This window comes from Lotus japonicus, chromosome 5 (assembly GCF_012489685.1).
Source record: "Lotus japonicus ecotype B-129 chromosome 5, LjGifu_v1.2".
NCBI lineage: Eukaryota > Viridiplantae > Streptophyta > Magnoliopsida > Fabales > Fabaceae > Lotus > Lotus japonicus.
In genome coordinates, this window is record NC_080045.1 from 12,776,079 (window position 1) to 12,797,330 (window position 21,252).

Sequence of the window (21,252 nt, forward strand, 5' to 3'; positions counted from 1 at the left end):
TTACAATGCAATTTTCAGTCGTTTCTAAAAAGACATGTTTTTCCCTTGCTAAAAAATAAGAGGAATCCCTAGCTACTTTTCTATTTTATTATATAAGTATCCAACTGGGAACAAAGGCGAAAAATTTGTATACTATAAGTAATCCAGACTTGAATAGTTGGTCATAGGAATTCAGGCATCTATATATGCAAATTTAACTATTATACTATGTATCCAACAATTTGAAGGAATATGTTGTTGTATGTTTCTTTTAATTAAGATCTGAATTTTTCGAATGTTTTCTAAATTAAAATCAATATTACATTTTCAGTTAATGGTCTAAAATTTTATATAGTTTGCATTAAAGTCCATAGTAATAATTTTTAGGTTTAAATATGTTTCCATTTTCCGACTTTTGAAGACAAAATAAATCTCTAAAACAAAATTACTTGCAATGTATCCCTAATTAGTCTCTCATTGCCTACGTGCTATCAATTTTACTCAATCATCGCTTCACGTGGTGAGCATGCATAGTCTGTTGAGGCGTGATCATATAGGGTAGAAGGGATCTTTAAAGATTCCCGGGTAAGTTAGATTGGGAATGTAACATTCCCATGTTTGGTACAAGTTTTAGAAAAAATATTCCTAGGTATTGTGGATTCCCAGGCATGCAATTTACATTGATTTTCTCCAAACTTCATTCCCATGTTCAAGGATGGGTATCTTGCATTCCCATGGGAATGAAAGTTATTTCCCACTAACTTTTATTTTTACTTCAAATTTTATATTTTTAAATATTTTAATTAAATAAATTTTAAAAACATACCTGGGAATTGAATTATCAACCAAACACTTTTTTAAAAGATGTCTGGGAATAATATTCACATCATAATATCCCTGGGAATCTACTTACCCGGGCATGATTTTTGATAACTTGTAACAAACGCCCCCAGAGTTTTCCCATCAGGCATTAGTTTTGATCGCTCTAAATTTTTTTATCACTTTCAGTCCTCCTTCTCTTCCCCATTCTTGTCTTCTCTTCATCTTCCTCCATAGCTAGTTAGCTACCACACCAGAATCCCATAACCACCACACCTCCTTCCGGTCACCACCTTCACCGTAAACCACCACACTCAATAACTTTTCCCTCCACCTCCCGAACCCTCACCTCTTGTTACCCAAATTTTCTAATCCTAAATTTCATCTTCTCTAACTCGGGACTAGAAGCCTCTCATGGTGTTGCACCCTCAACGGAAACCAAGCCCGCAACAACAACCTTCAATTACTTCAACCACACACGGCGGTGCAGGGCTGCCGGTCCCCTTTTTTGTATAAATAGAACTGCAGGAACGTCTCTCTTGCCTTAGCTACAACCGCTCTTCCAGTGTAACCACACTCATCTCCCCATCACGAAGGTCACCGTTCTCATTCTGGGTGAGGGACCTTTTGCTTTTGAAATTCATTCTGGGTTTGTACCTCAATGAAAGGAGGATAGGCGATTTGGAATATTGTGCGTTGCCCTTGAAGCTTAGTATCAATCTTCTCTATTTGCGGCTGTTGGAGCACTTACGGAGCTTGAGAAAGTTGTTTCGTCTTTCTCCATTTTCTGCTTGCCCACACCTCTCTCCCTCCCTCTTTGATAATGGGTCTCTTTCTTTCTCCTCTATGTGGGTTGGGGTTGATGGGTGTAAAGGTGGTGATTGTGGAGAGGCTGAGAAGGTGATAGCACCGCAAGTGCACTAGGTTTTTGAAATGTTATTATTGAAACTGCTACACTCAGTGTTATACTCTGTTCTCAGGAGCATAATCTGAGAGCAGGGTGTTTAGGAAGCAATAAACCAAGCAATTTGGCTTTACTTAATATACACGAACAACCAAAACGAATCCTCATATTTGTTAAAAGGTAACACAAATACAAATGTCTTTGAATAATTAACTGCTTATTTTAACAAACTTAAAATTACTTATTTGAATACATAGCAGCAAGGTACAAACACAATAATCTTATCCCCACCATAATATCTCGAGTAAAAAATAAACTCAGGATAATAATATTCCATGTCACTTAGGAGTCGTTCACATCACCAACAATCATCAAAGGGTCCTAATTTTTCACAGTTGTTACATACTTAAGGAGCATAGCGACAACATCATCCGATATTCTTGCAGCCTCGGTTTGCAGGTGCTGGATTTTCGCTTGAGTCTCTTGCTCAAGCCGCTTCACATTAGCTCCGGAATCTCCGCTACTCTGCATTCATGGTAAAGCATGCATAGAAGTTGGAAACCCATCACATGTCAAAGTAAGATAATAAGGATGGCTTAACAGCTGTAGTTATCATAATCAAATAGAATAGACTTACATCTGAAACTTTCTTTTGAAACTCAAGCTCTAGCTTAGCTCGGTATTCAGCAATCTCCTTGTCAGCCTCTTCCTTAGCCTGTTTCAACCTAGCCAATTTTTCTAACGGTGGAGATACAAAGGATGCCATTGGTAAGTTTACAGGAAAGAGTTGTCATAAAATATACAACTAAGTGATTAACAATCAAAACGAAAAATAAAGGTGATTTTCAATCGGAGAATTTGTTCTATTAGGAGGAGACAAACAAACTCATGCAAACAATAAATCCTTTTCCAGATTTGAATGAGAAGATCAATCGATAAAAATAATAAAGAGGAGAACATAACTCTTTCAACATAAGTGGCTTAGTATGACAAAATTTAATGAAGATGGACTATTTGACCAAAAATTGAATGAATTTTTGGCAAACACATATCAGATATGAAATGTTATGAAGACAAAAAAAAATACCATTTTTTGCAGCATTCACAATCCGTTGTGCTTCTTGTTCAGCAGCCAACAACTGTTGAATTCCACCTTGACCTCTATTGGATGCCATTCTGTTATGGATACAATTCGTAATTATGAACAAATGGAGAATTGGTTAAACAAAACGACACAAAAGTAACCATAAAGGAATCCCTTCAGCAATATAAATGAGTAACTAAGCAAGCAAACCGCCACGATTTTCATTTGGAAAAAGGAAAGGGGAATATGAAAGTAACAAGAGAACTATTTTTATCATCTAAAACATAAAAAAGAAGAACCAGATACTCTTCATCTTCCAATTGAAGGGTACGAAAAATCAGTACATGAAATACATAGAGCAACATGAAGTAGAATGTGTAACTGAATAATTATGCAACTATATAGGTTATAGAGTCACAGCATCCTTCATCAAAAAGTTCAACTATTTACACCACTGTATCTGTCTCATTTCCTTCTGCTCCATATAGGAAACAGTTACTTGAAGGAAATCTATTATGGAAAAGAAATGCTCGCAACACTTAAATACAAGGAAGCTTTAGAAACTCAATACTTAATCATTCAGATAAACAGAACGGTGTACCAAAACCATAAACCTTTCCGACTCATAGATAACACAAATAACTTATCATGATTTGCAAAAACGAAACAGATACAATTCTGGATAAGTTTGTTTTTTCTCAGTTCTAATACTCAGAAGCTATTCACAGAAACTTCTCACAAGAATCAATTATAAAGGATTTCAAAACATACAAGTACGAAGCTTATCCCGATAAGAGAGAAAGGTAAGCTCCGAAAGTGAAATTAGTAGTAAACCGGTATCAAGTGTCAGAATCACAAATTATACAGAAGCACAACACTCTTAATGAGAGTGAATCCCCAAATTTGTTCCCAATTGTCAAATAAATTCTTGGACTTAGCATAATAGGATCCTCAATCTATTTTCTGCAAATCATATTAGTACTCAATTTTTTGTAATTTGTCCATCAAAAGGGAGGACTAGACTATCTATGACCTAAAACAATGAATTGAGGGCTAATTTGATGAACCTTGCAAATAATGAGTACCAAATTGGGGATTTACTCCTACTAATCAACATTCAACAATAATTAACAGTTACTCAAATTCAAGCATGAAAAGGCAAAGTATAGTTTCCCTGATGAAAGAATATAAATCAAATAATAGAGAATGCTAAATTCATCTACAGTGTCATAACCAAAGATCGAGAGAGATCTGCATCTAGATTAGATTCAGTTGACCGTTTTCAATGGAATTCCCGTTGAAACCAAACAGAAAGCAAAGTGGTAGAGAGAAAAAGTGATTCAGAAAATTATTGAGAATTTTGATCGGAATTTAACAGAGAAAGGAGTCAAAGGAAACAGCGTAGAATGGAACAAGGGTGGTAGATCTGAATATGAAGCGTACCTGTCGGGAATTGATAGATTGAGAGGAAATAGGAGAGACAGAGAGATCAATAACACTTCTTCGCTGCTACTCTTGTCAAACCAAAGACTGAACCGGAGACTTGATCAGATGTTTTGGTTTGGTTCTTAAATCTTTTAACCCAATAGAGACAGGCCAGGTATTATTTTACCCACAATGATGGAATGGAAAGGGAGATTGTTTTTCACTTCACTTTAAGCAGTAACTCAGTAATTAAAAAATAAAAATAAAAACAGGTTTAATTACACTTTTAATTGTGATTATGCAATTTAATTTCTTAATGTTTAAAACGAGCGACTCTCGCCCTTGAATTTGTAATTTGTGAAAATTGGATTCTTCTATTAGAAGAACGTTTAAATGTTAATGGAATTTGCTGACATGATACTTATTAATAACGTAGATCTAGATCCGACAATATAATACACTTGGATGTTATGTAAATTAACAAATAAACAAATAAAACCCCTAAATAGCATCCATGCTATTGAGTTTCAGATGACATCGATTTCATCTTTACTTGGTTTGCAAGTTGTCAATCATCTATACACTAATGTGTAGGTCAGACTTATTTTTAACTTTAAGTGCTGGAGAGATTGCACTGAAAAAGCTCCTAATAAGGCTGAGCAGCGGGCGGGTTGGACTCAAATCTGCGTTAGCTCAAGCTAGAAACGAAAAGAGGGGTTTTCTCTGAGAAAGACATAGAGAACTGTCACAGATCGCAACAGCGAGGGCCAAGACTGTAACACCCCATTTTTCGTTACTAGGTTATTTATTATTTTATTTTAATTATTATCATGATATATGATAATTAAATGATTTTATTAGATAATTAAGTGATTACGTGATATAGATAAATAAGGACTTTAGGTTTTATAATGAGTAGTTGGGAGTGGGGCCCATTGTAAGACTATTTAAGGTTAGGAGTGAATTAGAAAGGGAGAAATCAGAATTTGAGAATTTGAGAAGTTAGCAGAGCAGAAGAAAAGAAGCGTCAAAGAGAGAAGGGAGAAAAGAGAAGAAAACCTTGAATTTAATCTTCAAGAGGTAAGGGTTTGGATTCATGTTCTATGGATTAGTATGATAGTGGGTAATGATAGGAAGCATGATTTAGAAACCTTAGGATGCATAAATTCCCAAATTGAAATAGTTAGGGTTTGATTTTAAGATGAATTTTGGGGGTAGAAGTTAGGCGCGCATGACACGCGGGTTGTGCGCGGAAAATTTACGAAATCTTGAACCCTTTTTCGAGCTGTGTTAGTGACCGAATTTTAATAGGTAGTCTTCATAACAGTTGTATCCCTTTCTGTTATAAAACTTTTGCCGCTGGTTTCACGTCATTCCGACGTCTGTAGCTCGAGTTATATGCGTTTTAGTGAGGATAGGTTAAGCTGTCTCATTTCTCACGAACTGCTGTTAATGTTAGATTTTTCCTGAATTTTGTACTTTGAATATCGACTTGAAAATTTACAGGGATTTACAAAACGTGTATAGGGAACCATGATAAAAATATTGGATTTTTCTGAGTGTATTTGAGGTATTTAAAAATTCGCCTAGGTTGCTGTACAGTTTATAACTGTTTTGAATAAAATGAGTCATTTTAGGTGCAAATGTTGTTTTCGAAAAAAGATGCGGTGCGCGCGCATGGTGATGCGCAAGGCGCGGTGGCGCGCGTCCATGGAGAGAATTGCGCGCGAGGGATGGCGCATGTAGGTAATGGTGCGCGCGGTAGTGCGCGCATGAGGGGGATGATGCAGAGAGATGACGAGGTTTTGGGAAAAATTAGGAAGAATCCAGTTTTTGTATAATAGTTACAGAACCTGTTATATATGAATTATATTTAATTTACATCTGTTTAATAGTTCATTATATGATGTTATTTTTGAATTGATGTTATGTTTGAGATGCTAAGTTGTTGTGATTGCAAATTGTATAATTGATAACATGTAATATGTGTTTTGTGCAATTGGTGATGAGGTGATGAATATGCTAAAATAATTAGGACTTTGAGATGGTCTGAATATGCATATGTTAGTTGAGTTTTGCACAATACACTGCATAGTTGTCAAGAGGCAATGTTTGCTATAGTTCTCGTGGAGGCTAGTGACTTGTCCCAAAACTGGAGTGGTTTTGAAAGCCTAGAGCAAGGGCTTTATTGGTGGTTATCTGTCTGGAGTGTACATGGTGATACCGCTAAGGATAACAACTTTGGTACCAAAGGCATTTGCACGGGTCTCACTTGAGTCATATGTGTTAGGGAGTTGTTGATGCTAATTAATGATAATTGTGATATTTTCGAGATTTGATGTTGTGGTAATTGAGACAATTATATTTGCTTAATTGATGCTATAATTTACGAAGTATTTGTCATAACTGTGAAATTGGTTAGTTATGTTAAATTACATAATTTATTATTTGTTAGTGAAGTGTGAAGAATTTATGTGGAACATAGATAAGCTTTTACATTATTTATTACTATGCTTATCCATATGATATGAGTTCTCACCCTTCTGTTGGAATGATGTTCTATGCGACATCGCTCAGGTACCGAGGACAGTGAAGTTTTTCGCAAGGGTTAGTTGGAGGAGCTAGTCTTTCATTTATGGTTTAGTTAGGGGAGTCATGCTCTGTTATGTAACATGGGGAAAACGTTTAGCTTTGTACCTTGATGTTAAGAGTTATTTTATGAACTCTCTTTATTCATTCTTGGATTATGTTTAATTTTGGAGTTGAAAATAAATCCGTTGTGCTATGCATATGGAGTTGTGACATTAAAGTTGAAAAATTTATATTTTTATTATGAGCATGACAGGTGTTTTGATTTATGTTTCTGGAGGATTAAGTGTGACACCCTCTGTGTTATGCATTTTACTCTGATTTATGCTATAATATTTGTGCGGGGTTTAGAGGGTGTTACAAAGACCCCCGCTGGTTCGTCGGCAACAAAGAGAGCGGAGGAGAAACAAGAAGAAAAAGGGGTTATTAGATGATGGAGGCGACGACGCAGACGATCAAAGCCACGCCAACAAAGATCTGAGTGATGGACATGACCTTCAGCCCCGCCCCTGGTTCGTCGACAAAATACCACCACCTATTGAGACAACACTTCATAAATCTATGCCTCTATATATGGCACACAGACAAAGAGCAAAGATTATGAGATTGAGAGAAATGTTGTGGAGACTAGTGAGATACACACTTGAGAGAATGAGAGTGTTGCGGCGCTGAGTTGGAAGAATGTGTAGGGTTTCCAATTTTATATGGGCTATGCTACTAATCCCTGAAATGATTTTTTTGATGTTTAAGGCCCTGAATTTTATTAAAAAAAAAACACTTAAGACTTCCATGTATCAGTTCGGGTCGGGTGCCGATGGATTTAATTTCCCCCACCCGAGCCCGACCCACCAACGCATTCCGCCCAAACCGCTGAACCGACCCTCCCCGCTCGTGAACGTTTTTTTATTGTTGGGTAGGTCGGTTTTTGGTCGGGTCTTTTTTTTGCTTAGCCCTACCTCCTAATATGTTTACGATAAAAACTTAATTTAAAATTAGCTAGAAAACCCTAAAGATCAAAGGCATGTTCTGCTTCAGCTTCTCCCTCCCTCTCACTAGTTCTTCATCTTCTTCACCTGCAACCTCTTGGCTTTTTCCTGCTCGTGTTCTCCTTATCTCACTAGGGCAAAGCTTCCTTCGCCGACGAAACCATGAACATCTTTGAGCTTGTTAGTGACATGACCCATCCTCTCAGCATTCTCTTTCTCCTCCTCAAAATTTACGTTACCAAATCATGCTAATGACAGAATCAATTAATGGTCGAACCGTGAAATTGCGCCACGTCAGTAATTTCTATTAAATATTGAATTTCAAGTTAACTTTATGACTATGTTTGCTTAATTTTGAAACTCCAAGACTAATTTTAAGAAAAAATCAAAAGTGCTAAAATCACTTGAACACTAAATAAGTGGACTCAATTTCAATTAAGCCAAATTCGAAAATACAGTGAAACAGTATTGATTCATTCACATTCATATTTTTCTTTCATCATATTTTCACACTTTTTTTTATCTCTCTTATATCTTATCTCATGAGATGGAGGTGAAATTGGTTTATCAACCAAACATTGTGTCACAGTAGCTTCTTGAAAACTATACTCAAGACAATAAACATCATCATCCCAAAGCACGGTGCTGATGAGACACTATTTTTGCAATAATTCAAGTATTTTGTTTTATTTTATTTCACATACATTGTAGCAGTCTATCTCTGCATTTTGAAGCTTTTGAATTTTAGATAGGAGTGGAGTTTAATTTGACATATGGAAATGGAATAACGGGGTAGGTTACCAAAATTGGATTACACACTTAATAATAGTCGTGGAGATACACAAACCAGAGGATACAAAAACTGTAATACCACCACAAATTGACAAAACAAACTTTCAGTCGATTGTGGAATCGCATGCTGCACATAAAAGAGTACAATTCTAATACATCACAAGCAATATCTATAACTAGAGGGAACCAAACGCTTCCTCATATTCTTCAGCCTCTTCTTCAACAATGGTTTCTAATACAGGAGCATGTGAAACCTTTCTAAGGGTAATCACCGGAGGGGGTGCAAACTCAAAAGAGGATGCCAAGAACTTGATCACCTTCCCCATGGCTGCTAGCTAGCTCCAACAAGTAAAGATGAACTTGATGAAGAAGAGAAAAGAGATCTAGTTAAGTGGTGTGATGAGTGGGATGGCATTTTTGTAAGGGTTGAAGTGACAACGCTGTTGGTTTATGACCATTACCTAACATTGAGCGCCCAATGGGAATTAACACACGAGGAAAATCATTGTTTTGCTATTTAATATGCTAACAACTATATTACTTGAATTTGGTCGGACTTGTTCTCAATTGAGCTAAAACCAAACATTGTTTTTGTTTTGTATGTGCCACGGGAGCTTCATGGAAAGTGGTAACGATGGCTACTCAAGGCGATTACAACCACTTGTTCCTAGCTAGACCTCAAAATAATATCTACAAAATAAATATTATTTTTGGGGTTTCTTTCATCATAAGATTTCATATTTCATATATTTCATATGACATCGATACGTGCAACTTATTAGTCATTTTTAGGTTTGATTTTATTCTAATGTCAATCATATATTGTTTCTATTATCATACCTATTCTTTTTGTTCTGGGTTCGTAATTTTTGTCTTTCAATGTCTTAGAGAGAACATCAAATAATACTACATCATTTTTTTTCTTTATCTATATTTTTCTGTTATATAAATCGCTTACCTCTCTTTTCTTCTTATTTCATTTTAAATATTATGAAAATAGTGTACACTAAACATTATTATTTCGCAGATATAAAGTCATTGTCACAACCTTAATTACCTGGTGTCAAACGTGTTTGTCGTGAGCGGAGGAAAGAAGATGGAAATTTATGGTGAAAATGAAATGGAAAGTAAGAGTGGAAATACATAATACGCCAATTTAAGGCTGCTAAAGATTCGAGCATTAATGTAGTATATACCTTATGTTATGTGGGTGTTTCTTTTTCCGCCGTTAATCTAATCTAATTAAACAATTAAGCACTAGTAGTGTACCTGACCTGAAAAAGACATTTGATTATTAAATTGGTATTAATGGAGTATTCAAAGAATCAAATTAAGAGCCTCTATCATGAAAAACAAAACTACATGAGAGAAATAGGTCAGGCTCGTGGTTTCATATAATCCAAGATTTGTCGAGTACCACAGTAAACTAATACACATATACAATAGTGCAACATATGATCACCAAAGTACTAGTGCATAATTTACTGATTATGTTTTTAATTATAACAGTCTTTAAGAATATATTTGGTGTTCCTTTATTAGGTACAGTGAAGGGATTCTAATTAAGGTGGTTCGAGCTAATTTTTGTGGTTTAAAGTGAATTTTTTCAAAGGCAAATTAGCAAGTAGCTAGCAGTGAGATAACATCATGTGAAGTGGAGCTGGGAAGGCATGTCATGATGCTTAATTGTAGAACCGTGAGTGTTCAATTCGGATATCTTAGAATTCAGGTGGGTGCAAATCTGAAAAAAGCAGCTACATGTGATTGTGTTTGTGTGATAAGTAAATTTTAAAAGAGGTTAACCCCTTGGAAGCGGAAGTGCTTATCCTATAGCGACCATATTTTTCTGGTAAATTCAGTTTTAACATCTCTTCCTCCCTAGTTTTTATCTTTCTTTAAAATACATATTTCAATTGATAACAAATTTCAAAAAGATGCAGAGAAATTTCTTGTCGGGTCGAGGGAGTGAGGAAGAGAGAAAATACATTACATTGGGTACGTTAGATGGGAAAATGTATGCAAACCTAAAGAGAGTGGGGTTTGGGGATAAAAGATATTGTGGTGTTTACCTTGTTAAGAAAATGGTGATGGAGGCTTTTAAGTGAGAGAGGGAATTTATGGGTGAGGGCGTTCTGGTCTCTTATTGAGACCTCATTTAATATGTTTGAATTGAAATTCATTCCCGCCACCTGTTAGTTGCACGTCTGGCCTAACAAATGTTTCTCCCGAATAAGAACTTATACTTTCATCCAGGGTCTAACGTTGCTTGTCACTAGATCACTATCTTGTTGGTCAAAATTAATTTTACTGAGATACGTGTATAATTTTATTCTAACAATAAAAGAAATTAAGAACAAATATCAACTATAACCTGATTCAAATTTGTCATAAGCAAAGGGAGAAACTAAAAACTGTAGTTTACCATTTCCTAATCCCCTTCTTCCTAAAAGAATCAATGCATATTGGTTAACTTACACATTCTGAAGGAAGAAAAGAGAGAAACTACAAATTTTACAAAATTCACTGAACAGAGTAGCTGAGAAGCACTCATTACTTTCACAACTTGATCCTCTTCATGAGCCGGAACATTCGAAACGAACTTCATTGGCTACCCACATGTTGATTCAATTCAATTATCTGCAACACTTCATACTTGAGGATGCTAAGCTAAATAGCAGGGTTTTAAATTGCGGTCACAATCGCAGTTGCGAACCACAATTTGAAACTCCTGCTACATATTTATGGTTGATTTATACCATCACGTTCCTCCGCTCCTTCTTCTAATATGGTCTCCAAAGTAGGCGAATTGGAAGGCTTCTTTGGGAAAATAATGGGTGCTGGAGCAACCTCCATCCAGGACATTTGGTTTCTGATGATTCCCTTTGCCATTGATGAACTTAACAACAATAGTGAGGTGGAAAGGCTTGAATTTCTCTCCTCCTCCTCCTATGTCTGGAAAAGAAGAGAGACAGAGATGTGTTGGGTCAAGAGTCTTTGGAAAAGGGTTTTTGTGTTACAATGGAGAATGAATTGAGAATCAGGATCGTTTTGCTTTTGGTGATTGAAATGTACAAAGGGGCCTTGTGTATATAAATGGTTAGTGGAAGCTAAAAATAAGAAGCATGAATCCCGAGTTAAATGGAGGAAATGTAGTGAAGTATACACATTGGTGGACAAATTTATATACACGTTGAGAACAAAATCAAAAGGAGATTCTTGACATATTCTTAGGAAGTTTCCACGAAAATTAGGAAACGAGAGTTCCAGAACTTGTGGTGATAGCTGGTTCCACGAATGTGCGCAACGCGTAATTGAATGTGATCCATCCAAATAGCACTCCACTACCAAAATGAATCATGTTCTAGTTTGAGAGCAAAAAGAAATGGTCAGAAATTCCACTTTTTTCTCTTCACCATAAACTGTTTACATTTATGTTGCAGTACTTATTCTGATTCATGTAATTTTACTATTTATGGATCGGAAGTCATTGTGCTCATAGTTTTAGACATAGTAAAACAGATTATATAGTTTATGGAACAAACAAATTCATCAGAACCATTTTACATTTTTTTAATCATAAGGGCTACATAAATATATTTTAAATCCTTCACAATTGACAAAAGAAACATTTTGAAATGAGGCAAATTTAGATAATTTAGCCTTATAACTTTGTTCATGTTCTATTTTTTTTATTAGAGAATATGCATTGAATCTTTTTGGTTCGTTGAATTGCTCTCACAATTTTGAGTTGAATATGACTACTATGAACGGTAAAACACTATCTATCAAGTATTTAACGCAGCTGCATTTACAGAGACTCGAACGCAAGATCTCTGCTTAAACTATAATAATCTCGTGTCAGTTAATCTATTGGTGGTAGAATATGCATTGGACTTAATTAAATTGGAGAGAGCATAATTAAATAGGATTAGCTTATATGAGATGTAGTTAGAGTAGTCCGTAAAGTTAGTTACATAATTAGTTTTTGTAGTAGTTTTTGTTACTCTTGTTTTTTTAATTAGCTTAAAGAAACAAAACAACAACAAAAAAAAGAAAAAAATGGGTAGGCCTCGGAACTATGGTCTCACAAAGGAGACATTGGTCGCGTCCGCAAGCAGCAGACTCATACCCTGAAGGGGGGAATCTACGAAGACCAACGACTCATCTTGGCGAGCTACAAATTGGGTAAGGTGCAAGCATTCCCCTCCCGCAATGAATGCTTCAACTCAAATTGGCGACTCAACAAACCTTTGATATCCTAGACAAGCGAGGCGTAGCAATGCTGAGCGACGAATTACTCCTAACAAGTCTGAAGGCATCCAAAGAATATGTTTGGCCATTCACAACATGAAACCCACGCCCCCAAGCTGCAGACATACATGCCATGGAAGATAGCTAGAAGCTCCAAGGGGAGAATCACAGAGTCTACAAGAAACCGTAGAAACCCTCAAACCACTCCCCCAAGCTTGTGTTACTCTCTCTAGTTACGGGTAACTTCTTTACATTTAGTGTGATTTTTAATTATATTTACCAATGTAGTGTACTATTTGTAATTACCTAACTAGTGTATATCGTTACTCATAAAATTGATACCACTTTATTTTTTATTTTTTTTCAACAAAAACTAGTCCTTAAAAAATCCTAATGAATAATATAAAAGGAATTAGTGGTAGTATGAAGAGTGAAGTTTTCCATCAGACAATATTTCGTCACTCATTACATTAAGAGGTGTAGGTCAACGATGTGTCCCTTTTGGTGTAGCTTGCCAACGATGTGTCTAGGTTAATTATTTGGTTATATCATTTTATTTAAATGTAAATTTAGATTTGCAAATTATTTTCTGTTCAAAACTAAACGAGAGAGAAAAATCCAGTTTAGAAGAAATAGCTTAACTACAACTTTTTAGAAAATCTCTACATGTGTTATTTACCAATTTTCATACTCTAACAGTAAACCAAAGAGGCTCTACCCAACACAACAACAATGATTTGATTCAGTGCTTTGATGAAAATAGAGAACACAGCGAAGTCTCATCTACAACCCTGTTCTCACTAGTCTTTTCCATCTAAATCAATATTTTTAGGAAGTGATTTTACAACATTTCATTGCTAACCACTCATACTAATCAGTAAAAGACAAACAATAATTATAGTGATCTTGGTTAAGATTCATTAGCGAAATGCAAAGAAATAAAAACATATGAATAAGGACATGGTGTTTGAGAAGTTGAAAATTAACGAATTAAACCAAATCTTACAAAGGGGGAGTTAGCAACCATTTGGAATCCAGCAATTGAACAAAACTACGACTGAAAAGTTTAACAACTTGTTATTAATCCTGCTGCAATAGCAGCATCAGCAATATGGTGCAAAATGGTATTCTTCCATGAGCTAGTTAAATTGTCTCATTTCATATGAACGTAGTTACAAGTGAAACGTCAAAAAAATAAAGAATGTAGTTACGAGTGAAACAGTTTCATTTCATACAATCTAATCTAACTCTGACCAACGATTAATCTGACAATAGGGACTAACTTGACCAACAATTTACACATTCAAGGGCGCACAGGGTATTTTGTAAGTCCAGACACAAACTTGCAACTTGCAACTTGGAATCAGTTACGCGGTGCAAAATGGTATTCTTCCCTGAGCTAGTTAAATTGTCTCATTACATATAAACACACTTATAAACTCATTAAAGAAGCTATATGAGTGAGTTCCGTTCTGTCTGTAGAATCCCAGATCAATCTAGTCTAACTCGACCGACATTTAACAAGACTCAAACTAACTTGACCCACATTTCACACGTCAAGGCCGCCCACAGGGTATTTTCTAAGTCCAGCAACGAACTTGCGAGCACTTAACACACTTTCGGGGGCCAATTTAACCATTTACTCTAATATTCTTCTTAAATTTCCCCATACTGAAACTACTGGGGATCGTAATCATTTGTTCAATTAACTTATGGCATCATATCAATTCAGCAGTAAAAACAGCTCATATAAGAAAATTAAGACCCGAAACCAAGCTGAAAACCAGACAAATGAGAAATGATCAAGATCATTACTTCATCACAAAATTTCTAACGATGAGTTAATAGGGTGTTAACTACCATCACCCCATGGCAAAACAACAACGAAAAACCCACATATTCAAAACAGCAATTTTCCATTTCCCATAAATTCCAATCTCAAAACACAAAAATGATCTCATTCATCCAACAAAAGTTTCCTAATAGAAAAGCAGATAAACCATAACCCAAAGCAAAATCACTGAAAATTAGATTACCATTATTCTAGAGGAACCTCAACATCACCATCAGTAACCTCCTGCTGCAGATCCTTAGGGTCCTTCCCATCAACCGTACACCCAACAGACACACAAGTCCCAAGAATCTCCTTGATAGTCCCACTCAGATCCTTCGCCATGGACCTCGGCTTCATCACCCTAGCAATCTCCACAACATCATCAAGCGAGATGTTCCCATTGTGCTTGATGTTCTTCGTCTTCTTCCTGTCCCTCTCCGGCTCCTTCAACGCCTTGATCACCAGCGCCGCTGCGGATGGCACCACCGACACCTTCGCCTGACGATTCTGCACGGTGAGCTTCACTGTCACCCTCAGACCCTTCCAATCCTTCGCGGTCTCCTTCGCGATGTCTTCTCCGATCTTCTTTGGGGACAGACCGAGTGGACCGATCTTGGGTGCGAGGGAACTTGCTGCGCCGACCTCGCCGCCGGTGACACGTACGTAGACGTCCACCACCTGAGAGGGATCGAACTTCGGTGGCATTGTTGCTCGGCGGCGGGTTTTCTCTCTCGGGGTTGTGGTGGATTAGGGTTTTGCAAGATGAAGGAATGGAAATGAAGGGGAGATATAAACTAGGGTTTTGGTGCTTGGGTTTGTTAGTGATGTGATCATGGGCTTGGAGGCCCATATAATTTATCAGCAGGATTGCTTTTGGTTTTTACATACAATTTTGGGCTGAAAAAAAGAGATTAAAGTATATGAATAGTAAAAATAATTTATAAAAAGCAATCTCATTTTTGTTTTCGATTTAAGCATACTTTTATTACTAACTAGGTGTTGATTTAGTGGTAAGTAAGTGGAACCGGCCATTGGAGTAGGGTGCTATCACGTTATTGGTGTTGTGGAGAGTCGTGGCTGGAGGTTGGAAGGTTTGAGGTTCTTTCTTCCTCTTTCACCATTGTGTTCTCTCTGTCATTGAAGTGATGGAGTCCATGAGTCCATGTTATAAGGGTTTGTTGTAGTGGCTTGAATCAGGACGAAGAGGTACAAGTAGTTTCCTGTGATGTTGTTGTTAGTCTGTTGTAACTCTCAAACTACAGGGTAGGCTTAGAAAAGCTAAGAGTAATGTTGTTGATGAATCTAGTTTATCTTCTATTATAAAATGAGGTTGGAAGCCTTGGACGGTCATTTCTTAAATAGAGAAAATGCTAAATATTTTTTAAGATAATAAATTCATCTAAATTTTATTTAATTTAGCTGTCAAAAAAAATATTTAATTTAAAAGTTCAACTTACCAATAGAAAATCTCAATTTGGGAAGTTGTAGGAGTATTTAAAATTAGAAGATGTAGCGTTGCTTTTTTCTTTTAGTCATTGATGAATGTCACCATCACTAATTTAGGAAACACTTACATATCTCTTGCACTACATTTCTTTTTAACAGTTCAAACATAAGTTGTCATTCTTACACTGGGTCTAACTTGCTTACTATTAGACAAATAATATGTAGCATTGATCTAAACAATTACTACCTTCGTTTCTTACTATAAGAAACAAATTCAAGGACATTTTGATATTTTTTACACTTAGAACTAATTAACTTGAGGTTTGTGATGCATTAATTATTTTCTTACAAGAATACTCTATTTAATTGAACTTTGTCTATTAGTTCCTTCATTAGGGTTTGAATCTTGTCTATTCATCATGCATTCCCCAAATTAAAACTCTTATATCCCCTATCTCTTACCTCTTGAACTAACCCATGGGGACATAATAATTATAATAGTAATAAATGTAAGAAAATGTTTGGTATATAGGAGAAAAGAAAGAAAGAGAAAAGAATGAAAAGAGAGTAGAAAACCAGATGATTTTTAGGTTGTTTTAGTTGAAGAGAAAGTGAAAAGAAAAGTGAGAGAAAAGAAAGCTTAGTGTTTCTAAAATGACACAAGTACCCTCATCTAAAAATTAAATATGATGCTTAACTTTTTTAAAAAGATACTATAATTTTTGAAATATTATTAAAATAAAATAATATGCCTATTATTGATATTTTATTATTTTTTATAATTATTAAATAGAGAGTGAGAGGTATTTTGGTCAAATGTTATTAAAATAAATTGATATGCCTATTATTAATATTTTTTAATTATTAAATAGAGAGTGAGGGGTATTTTGTCAAATCACACAAAATACCTATTCTCCCAAAGTTCTATACTCATGTTAGAAGATAAAATAAAGGTTATTAAAACCGGACCGGTGATAAAACCGGTGAAGGCATTGGTTCACAGTTTGTTGGTTCAACCGTTGTTGAACTGCGGTCCAACCGGTTTTACCGCTATAAATTAATTTAATATCATATTTATATAAACATATAATATATGAGCTAATTTATATCCATTATCATATCATAAAGTTGCTAGATCTGTTACAAAGAAACCAGTGGGAAGGAAAAATATCTCGTGTGGTTAAAAACAGTGAAGAGTAAAGGAATATTGTATTTTTAGGGAAGATCGATGAAGAAAAAAAAGGAAAGGCATTTCAATATATTTCTGGGATGTGGGTTTTCTTTTCCTGTTTCTTTATTGTGCGTGGGTGTTGGGACTGGCAATTGGAGATGTAATTTGGGTTGTTGGCTTTGACCTTCATTTTTCATGGCCTTCTGAAGAAGAAGAGAAACACAACACAAGTCCATAACAGAGGCTGCAGTGAAAGGAAGGGTCTGGACGGCAGTTGCAGCGACGGCGGCGCGCGGCGGACTTGGCGTATGCGACAGATCGGAGGTGAAAGTTGGAAGACTGGGTTTGGTGTGGTTAGAGCATCATTATCCAAGAAACTCATTAGAGTTTCTAATCTAAATTTTGGTAATGCCACGTCATTTAAACCACTTTAATAAACTCTACTCACTTTTTACTCCAATCCAGAAATTCTAAAAAGTTTCTTAAATGGATCCCACAATATACCCCACTACTTTCTTGTAAATTCAGTTACCTATTTGTTTGCTTTTTTATTTGCTTTTTATTTATTTTTTAATCATTAAATTTAGAAGAGAAACTTTGGAGCAAAGTTGCTTGCCACGTGGAGAAACTTAATTTTCTGCAACAGTTAAGAAACTTTACTTCAGATGACATGTCATAAAGAAACTTTGTGAGTTTCTTTGTTGCTGATGCTCTTACTATTCTGATTCAAAGAGGAAGAAAGAGTGAGAAGTGAGAACGGTGAATGTTTGTATCTTTCATTTTTATAATTTTGATATTTTGGAAACAAGAAATTAGGGTTTCTTGCCCCTTTCAGATGTCTCATGGGCTGAGCCCAACCTTACTGAGGCTTTTTTCTTGTTTCTCCGAGCCCAGTTTGCCAAAAATACTTTAAAAAGCCTCTTTGTCTCTGAACCGTTTGAAACCGCCAACCGGCCGGTTTTACCGGTTTTGATCCGGTTCAGCACCGGTTTTATCTCCATACGGTTTTGTGGTGAGTTCGGACCGGCCTAGTGTTCGGTTCCCAATTCTACTGGTCAAACCGGCCGGTCCGGTCCGGTTTTAATAACCATGAGAGAAATAGTTTACATGGATCTCACCTTGTTTTGTACCTTTCTCTTCATATTTTCTTATCAACCAAAGGAGAAAAAAGAGCATTGAAATGTGTGTTTTCTTAAATTCATTTTCTCTTCTCTTCATTTTCTCCCATTCCAAACAATGCCTAGAAGCCAATAATGATTCAAATAACAAGTGATTGGACATAATAATTAATGACACCAATTATACGTCTAAAAATTCAAAAGTTTTGTCTTATTGGACCATGTAATAAGGGCTTCCGTATTGTTTTTGCTGTGATCGAACAGAGAAGCATTTGGGTTGGTCCACGTGTGTGTTCTCGGAATTGGATAACTTTGCCCCTTATCTGTCTTTTTTTCCTCAACCCCACACACACACAGACGTGACTGAAATCGTTTCAACAATGATGATTGATTGAAGCATGGTCCACTAACACGCCCACGTGTCATATCGTTGATTGCGCCATTGCCTTTGCAAACAAAACCCATTTATTCACCCACCACACATTGTTATCCGACATGTCTAGTTTTTCAATCCTGTGGGACGCTGTTCTACTCTCTTGTTGTACACCTTCAACTCAAACGGTTGAAAACATTACCATCAATGTAAAATGTGTGGAGTGTAATAGTTATAACTCCAACATACTCCTCATTGTGAATGATTTACTTTTTCTTAAATAATGTATTGATTTTCAAAAATTAAATTGATTATGAGTGTGTCGAAATATGTCTTTTAAAGAGTGTGTGTTGCTAGTAGAAATTTGATTTCTTTTGTTGACTGCACTACAATCTCAAATGCATGTGGTTTGATTAAAGATTAAGTGGGTCAAATTTTTAATATGTATTACATCTTATTTAAATAGATTAAATATGAATCGTTTCATCTTAACCAATGGTTTATATTGAGTGACTATCATGACCACATCTTCAAAGTGTTTGCAAATAATTCAAGTTTGTTTCTATTGTTTCTTAAAAATTATGACTTCATTTTCACATTCACTTTTTATCCATCTATTTTCTTTTTCAATTATATTATCTATCAAAACTCTTCAAACTCTTACATTACTTGCTATCTCTTTTCTCTCTGCTAGTTTTACACTTTTAGGGGTATTTAGATACTCCCTCCGGTCCTATTTATAAGCATGAAAGAGAAGAAAAATCTTGGTCCTTTTTATAAGAACCAAATGAAAGTTTGAGCTATATTAATTAATTTTTTCCAATGACGCCCTTATTAATTCTAACTTGTAAAATGTGTCTCATTAATTATTCTCTCTCTTTTCCACTTTTCAACACTAATAACAAAGGGTAATTTTAGAAGTTCATTTTAATTTAAGACAAATTTAATGCATTTTATCTAGTTTAACTACATTTCTTAAACTATGTAAATTTTTTTTTTGTGGCTTATAAATAAGACCGGAGGGAGTATATGAGTAGAATAATAAAAAATAAATCATCACCGCAACTTCAACTAGTTTTCATGTAGAATAAGTTAGAACTCAAATTTTTATACTGTATCAGAGTTTATCTTAGATATATTAATTGAAGACCACCACCCGTATATGAGCCACTTGTATATGTTCGTTCATGCATATCATCTCATGCTCCAAATATTCAGCTCTAGGCACAAAAGGGTGTTATATATGAGAAGACAAATCTCACATTTTGAGCTAGCTTTTGGTAGAGTTACAAGCTCTATGAGTGAAGCTTTATTGGTTTCTTAAAGCAAATCAGGAATCAGGTGTGGGCTTCACTTTAAGTTAGGTGAGGACGTTCACATTGAATAGCAGTACCCTGGTTGGCTTTATCCATTAGTGCAGCCAAAGCAATATAAATAAATGCACATAGTATTGATTGAAGACTACTTCTGAATTTGAAAACTATAAACAGCCAAAAGAGAAAGAGAGAAAGAGGGTTTTGTAACTTTGAAGAATCGTTTGATTGATCATCAATGGCGTCAAGGAAGAGCTATCTTTCAAAGCCAAGTTACATTTTTGCAGAGACCCATTTCAACAACCAGAAATCTCCTCCTCAAGAGGGTGGTGTGTTGGAGTTGGATGAAGCTGATTTGTGGATTTCATGGAGCCAGAGCCCTGCAACAGAGGCCTTGAAGAAGGGGTCGCCGCGATCTGGGTTGAAGAGATCAGGGGCAAGGAAGGTTGTGGATGCTGGGAATACCGGAGGGAGACCAGGTCCGGGCTCATTGCCGGTGAGCATACCTGACTGGTCCAAGATCTTGAAGCAGGACTACAAGGAGCACAGAAAGTGGAACAGTGATGATGAAGATGATGATGATGAAGATGGTGATGAAGAACATTTGCCTCCTCATGAGTATTTGGCAAGAACCAGAGGAGCTTCTCTTTCAGTTCATGAAGGGATTGGAAGGACCCTCAAAGGTAGGGATTTGCGCAGTGTTAGGAATGCCATTTGGAAGAAAGTGGGGTTTGAAGATTAATTAGTGTTAATTAATTAATTGAGGTTTCATCTAATCAGGGTATAGAGATAATAACAGTATGTGGATTGGATCCAGAATTTCTTATTTGGGGAAAATTTTGGGTGATTTAGGCGATGATTAAGTAGTAATTTGATGACTTCTAGCTAGAGGTATATCCTCTGAATATGTATATGCTATGTTGTTCTTGGACTTTTCTCTTTTTTGGCTTTTTATTTCAATGTTGACTAATATATCCTTAAGTTATAATTAAGGAGATGCATGTATGATCCTTATTTTGGGTGGCTGTCAATTTTAAAGAAGGACCACTCATGTATGCTTTGTATTGAACTGATGATCATGAACTTTTTAATTATATGATGATTTCTATTTATGATTAATCTTTGAGGTTTCATGGACTTTCCTTTTTTGTGGTTCTTTTTGCTATTT

The 21,252-nt window shown here is 35.8% G+C and overlaps 3 protein-coding genes across 3 annotated transcripts; 1 reads left to right on the top strand and 2 right to left on the bottom strand.

Moving 5' to 3' along the window:
• Positions 1-1,842: 1,842 nt before the first annotated feature.
• On the bottom strand, positions 1,843-4,389 carry LOC130720434 (V-type proton ATPase subunit G-like). The gene is made up of 4 exons (XM_057571079.1): positions 4,230-4,389; positions 2,790-2,878; positions 2,340-2,440; positions 1,843-2,227 (listed from the first exon to the last, which is right to left on the bottom strand). The coding sequence occupies exons 2-4, from the start codon at positions 2,875-2,877 to the stop codon at positions 2,084-2,086; spliced, it is 333 nt and encodes a 110-aa protein (XP_057427062.1). The 5' UTR covers position 2,878; positions 4,230-4,389; the 3' UTR covers positions 1,843-2,083.
• A 4,177-nt stretch (positions 4,390-8,566) lies between these two features.
• Positions 8,567-15,436, bottom strand: LOC130717071 (60S ribosomal protein L12). Its single transcript, XM_057567178.1, has one exon. The coding sequence runs from the start codon at positions 15,366-15,368 to the stop codon at positions 14,868-14,870; it is 501 nt and encodes a 166-aa protein (XP_057423161.1). The 5' UTR covers positions 15,369-15,436; the 3' UTR covers positions 8,567-14,867.
• Positions 15,437-20,224: 4,788 nt separating this feature from the next.
• Positions 20,225-21,203, top strand: LOC130721176 (protein S40-4-like). Its single transcript, XM_057571922.1, has one exon. The coding sequence runs from the start codon at positions 20,323-20,325 to the stop codon at positions 20,824-20,826; it is 504 nt and encodes a 167-aa protein (XP_057427905.1). The 5' UTR covers positions 20,225-20,322; the 3' UTR covers positions 20,827-21,203.
• The last annotated feature ends 49 nt before the right edge of the window (positions 21,204-21,252 follow it).

What these genes read in the sequence shown, in the direction of transcription:
- LOC130720434 (XM_057571079.1), bottom strand. Translation starts at nt 2,877, where the DNA reads ATGGCATCCAATAGAGGTCAAGGTGGAATTCAACAGTTGTTGGCTGCT. An exon ending in TGTGAATGCTGCAAAAAATG is followed by an intron (nt 2,441 to 2,789) that starts GTATTTTTTTTT and finishes CTCCACCGTTAG; the next exon opens with AAAAATTGGCTAGGTTGAAA. An exon ending in TTCAAAAGAAAGTTTCAGAT is followed by an intron (nt 2,228 to 2,339) that starts GTAAGTCTATTC and finishes CCATGAATGCAG; the next exon opens with AGTAGCGGAGATTCCGGAGC.
- LOC130717071 (XM_057567178.1), bottom strand. Translation starts at nt 15,368, where the DNA reads ATGCCACCGAAGTTCGATCCCTCTCAGGTGGTGGACGTCTACGTACGT.
- LOC130721176 (XM_057571922.1), top strand. Translation starts at nt 20,323, where the DNA reads ATGGCGTCAAGGAAGAGCTATCTTTCAAAGCCAAGTTACATTTTTGCA.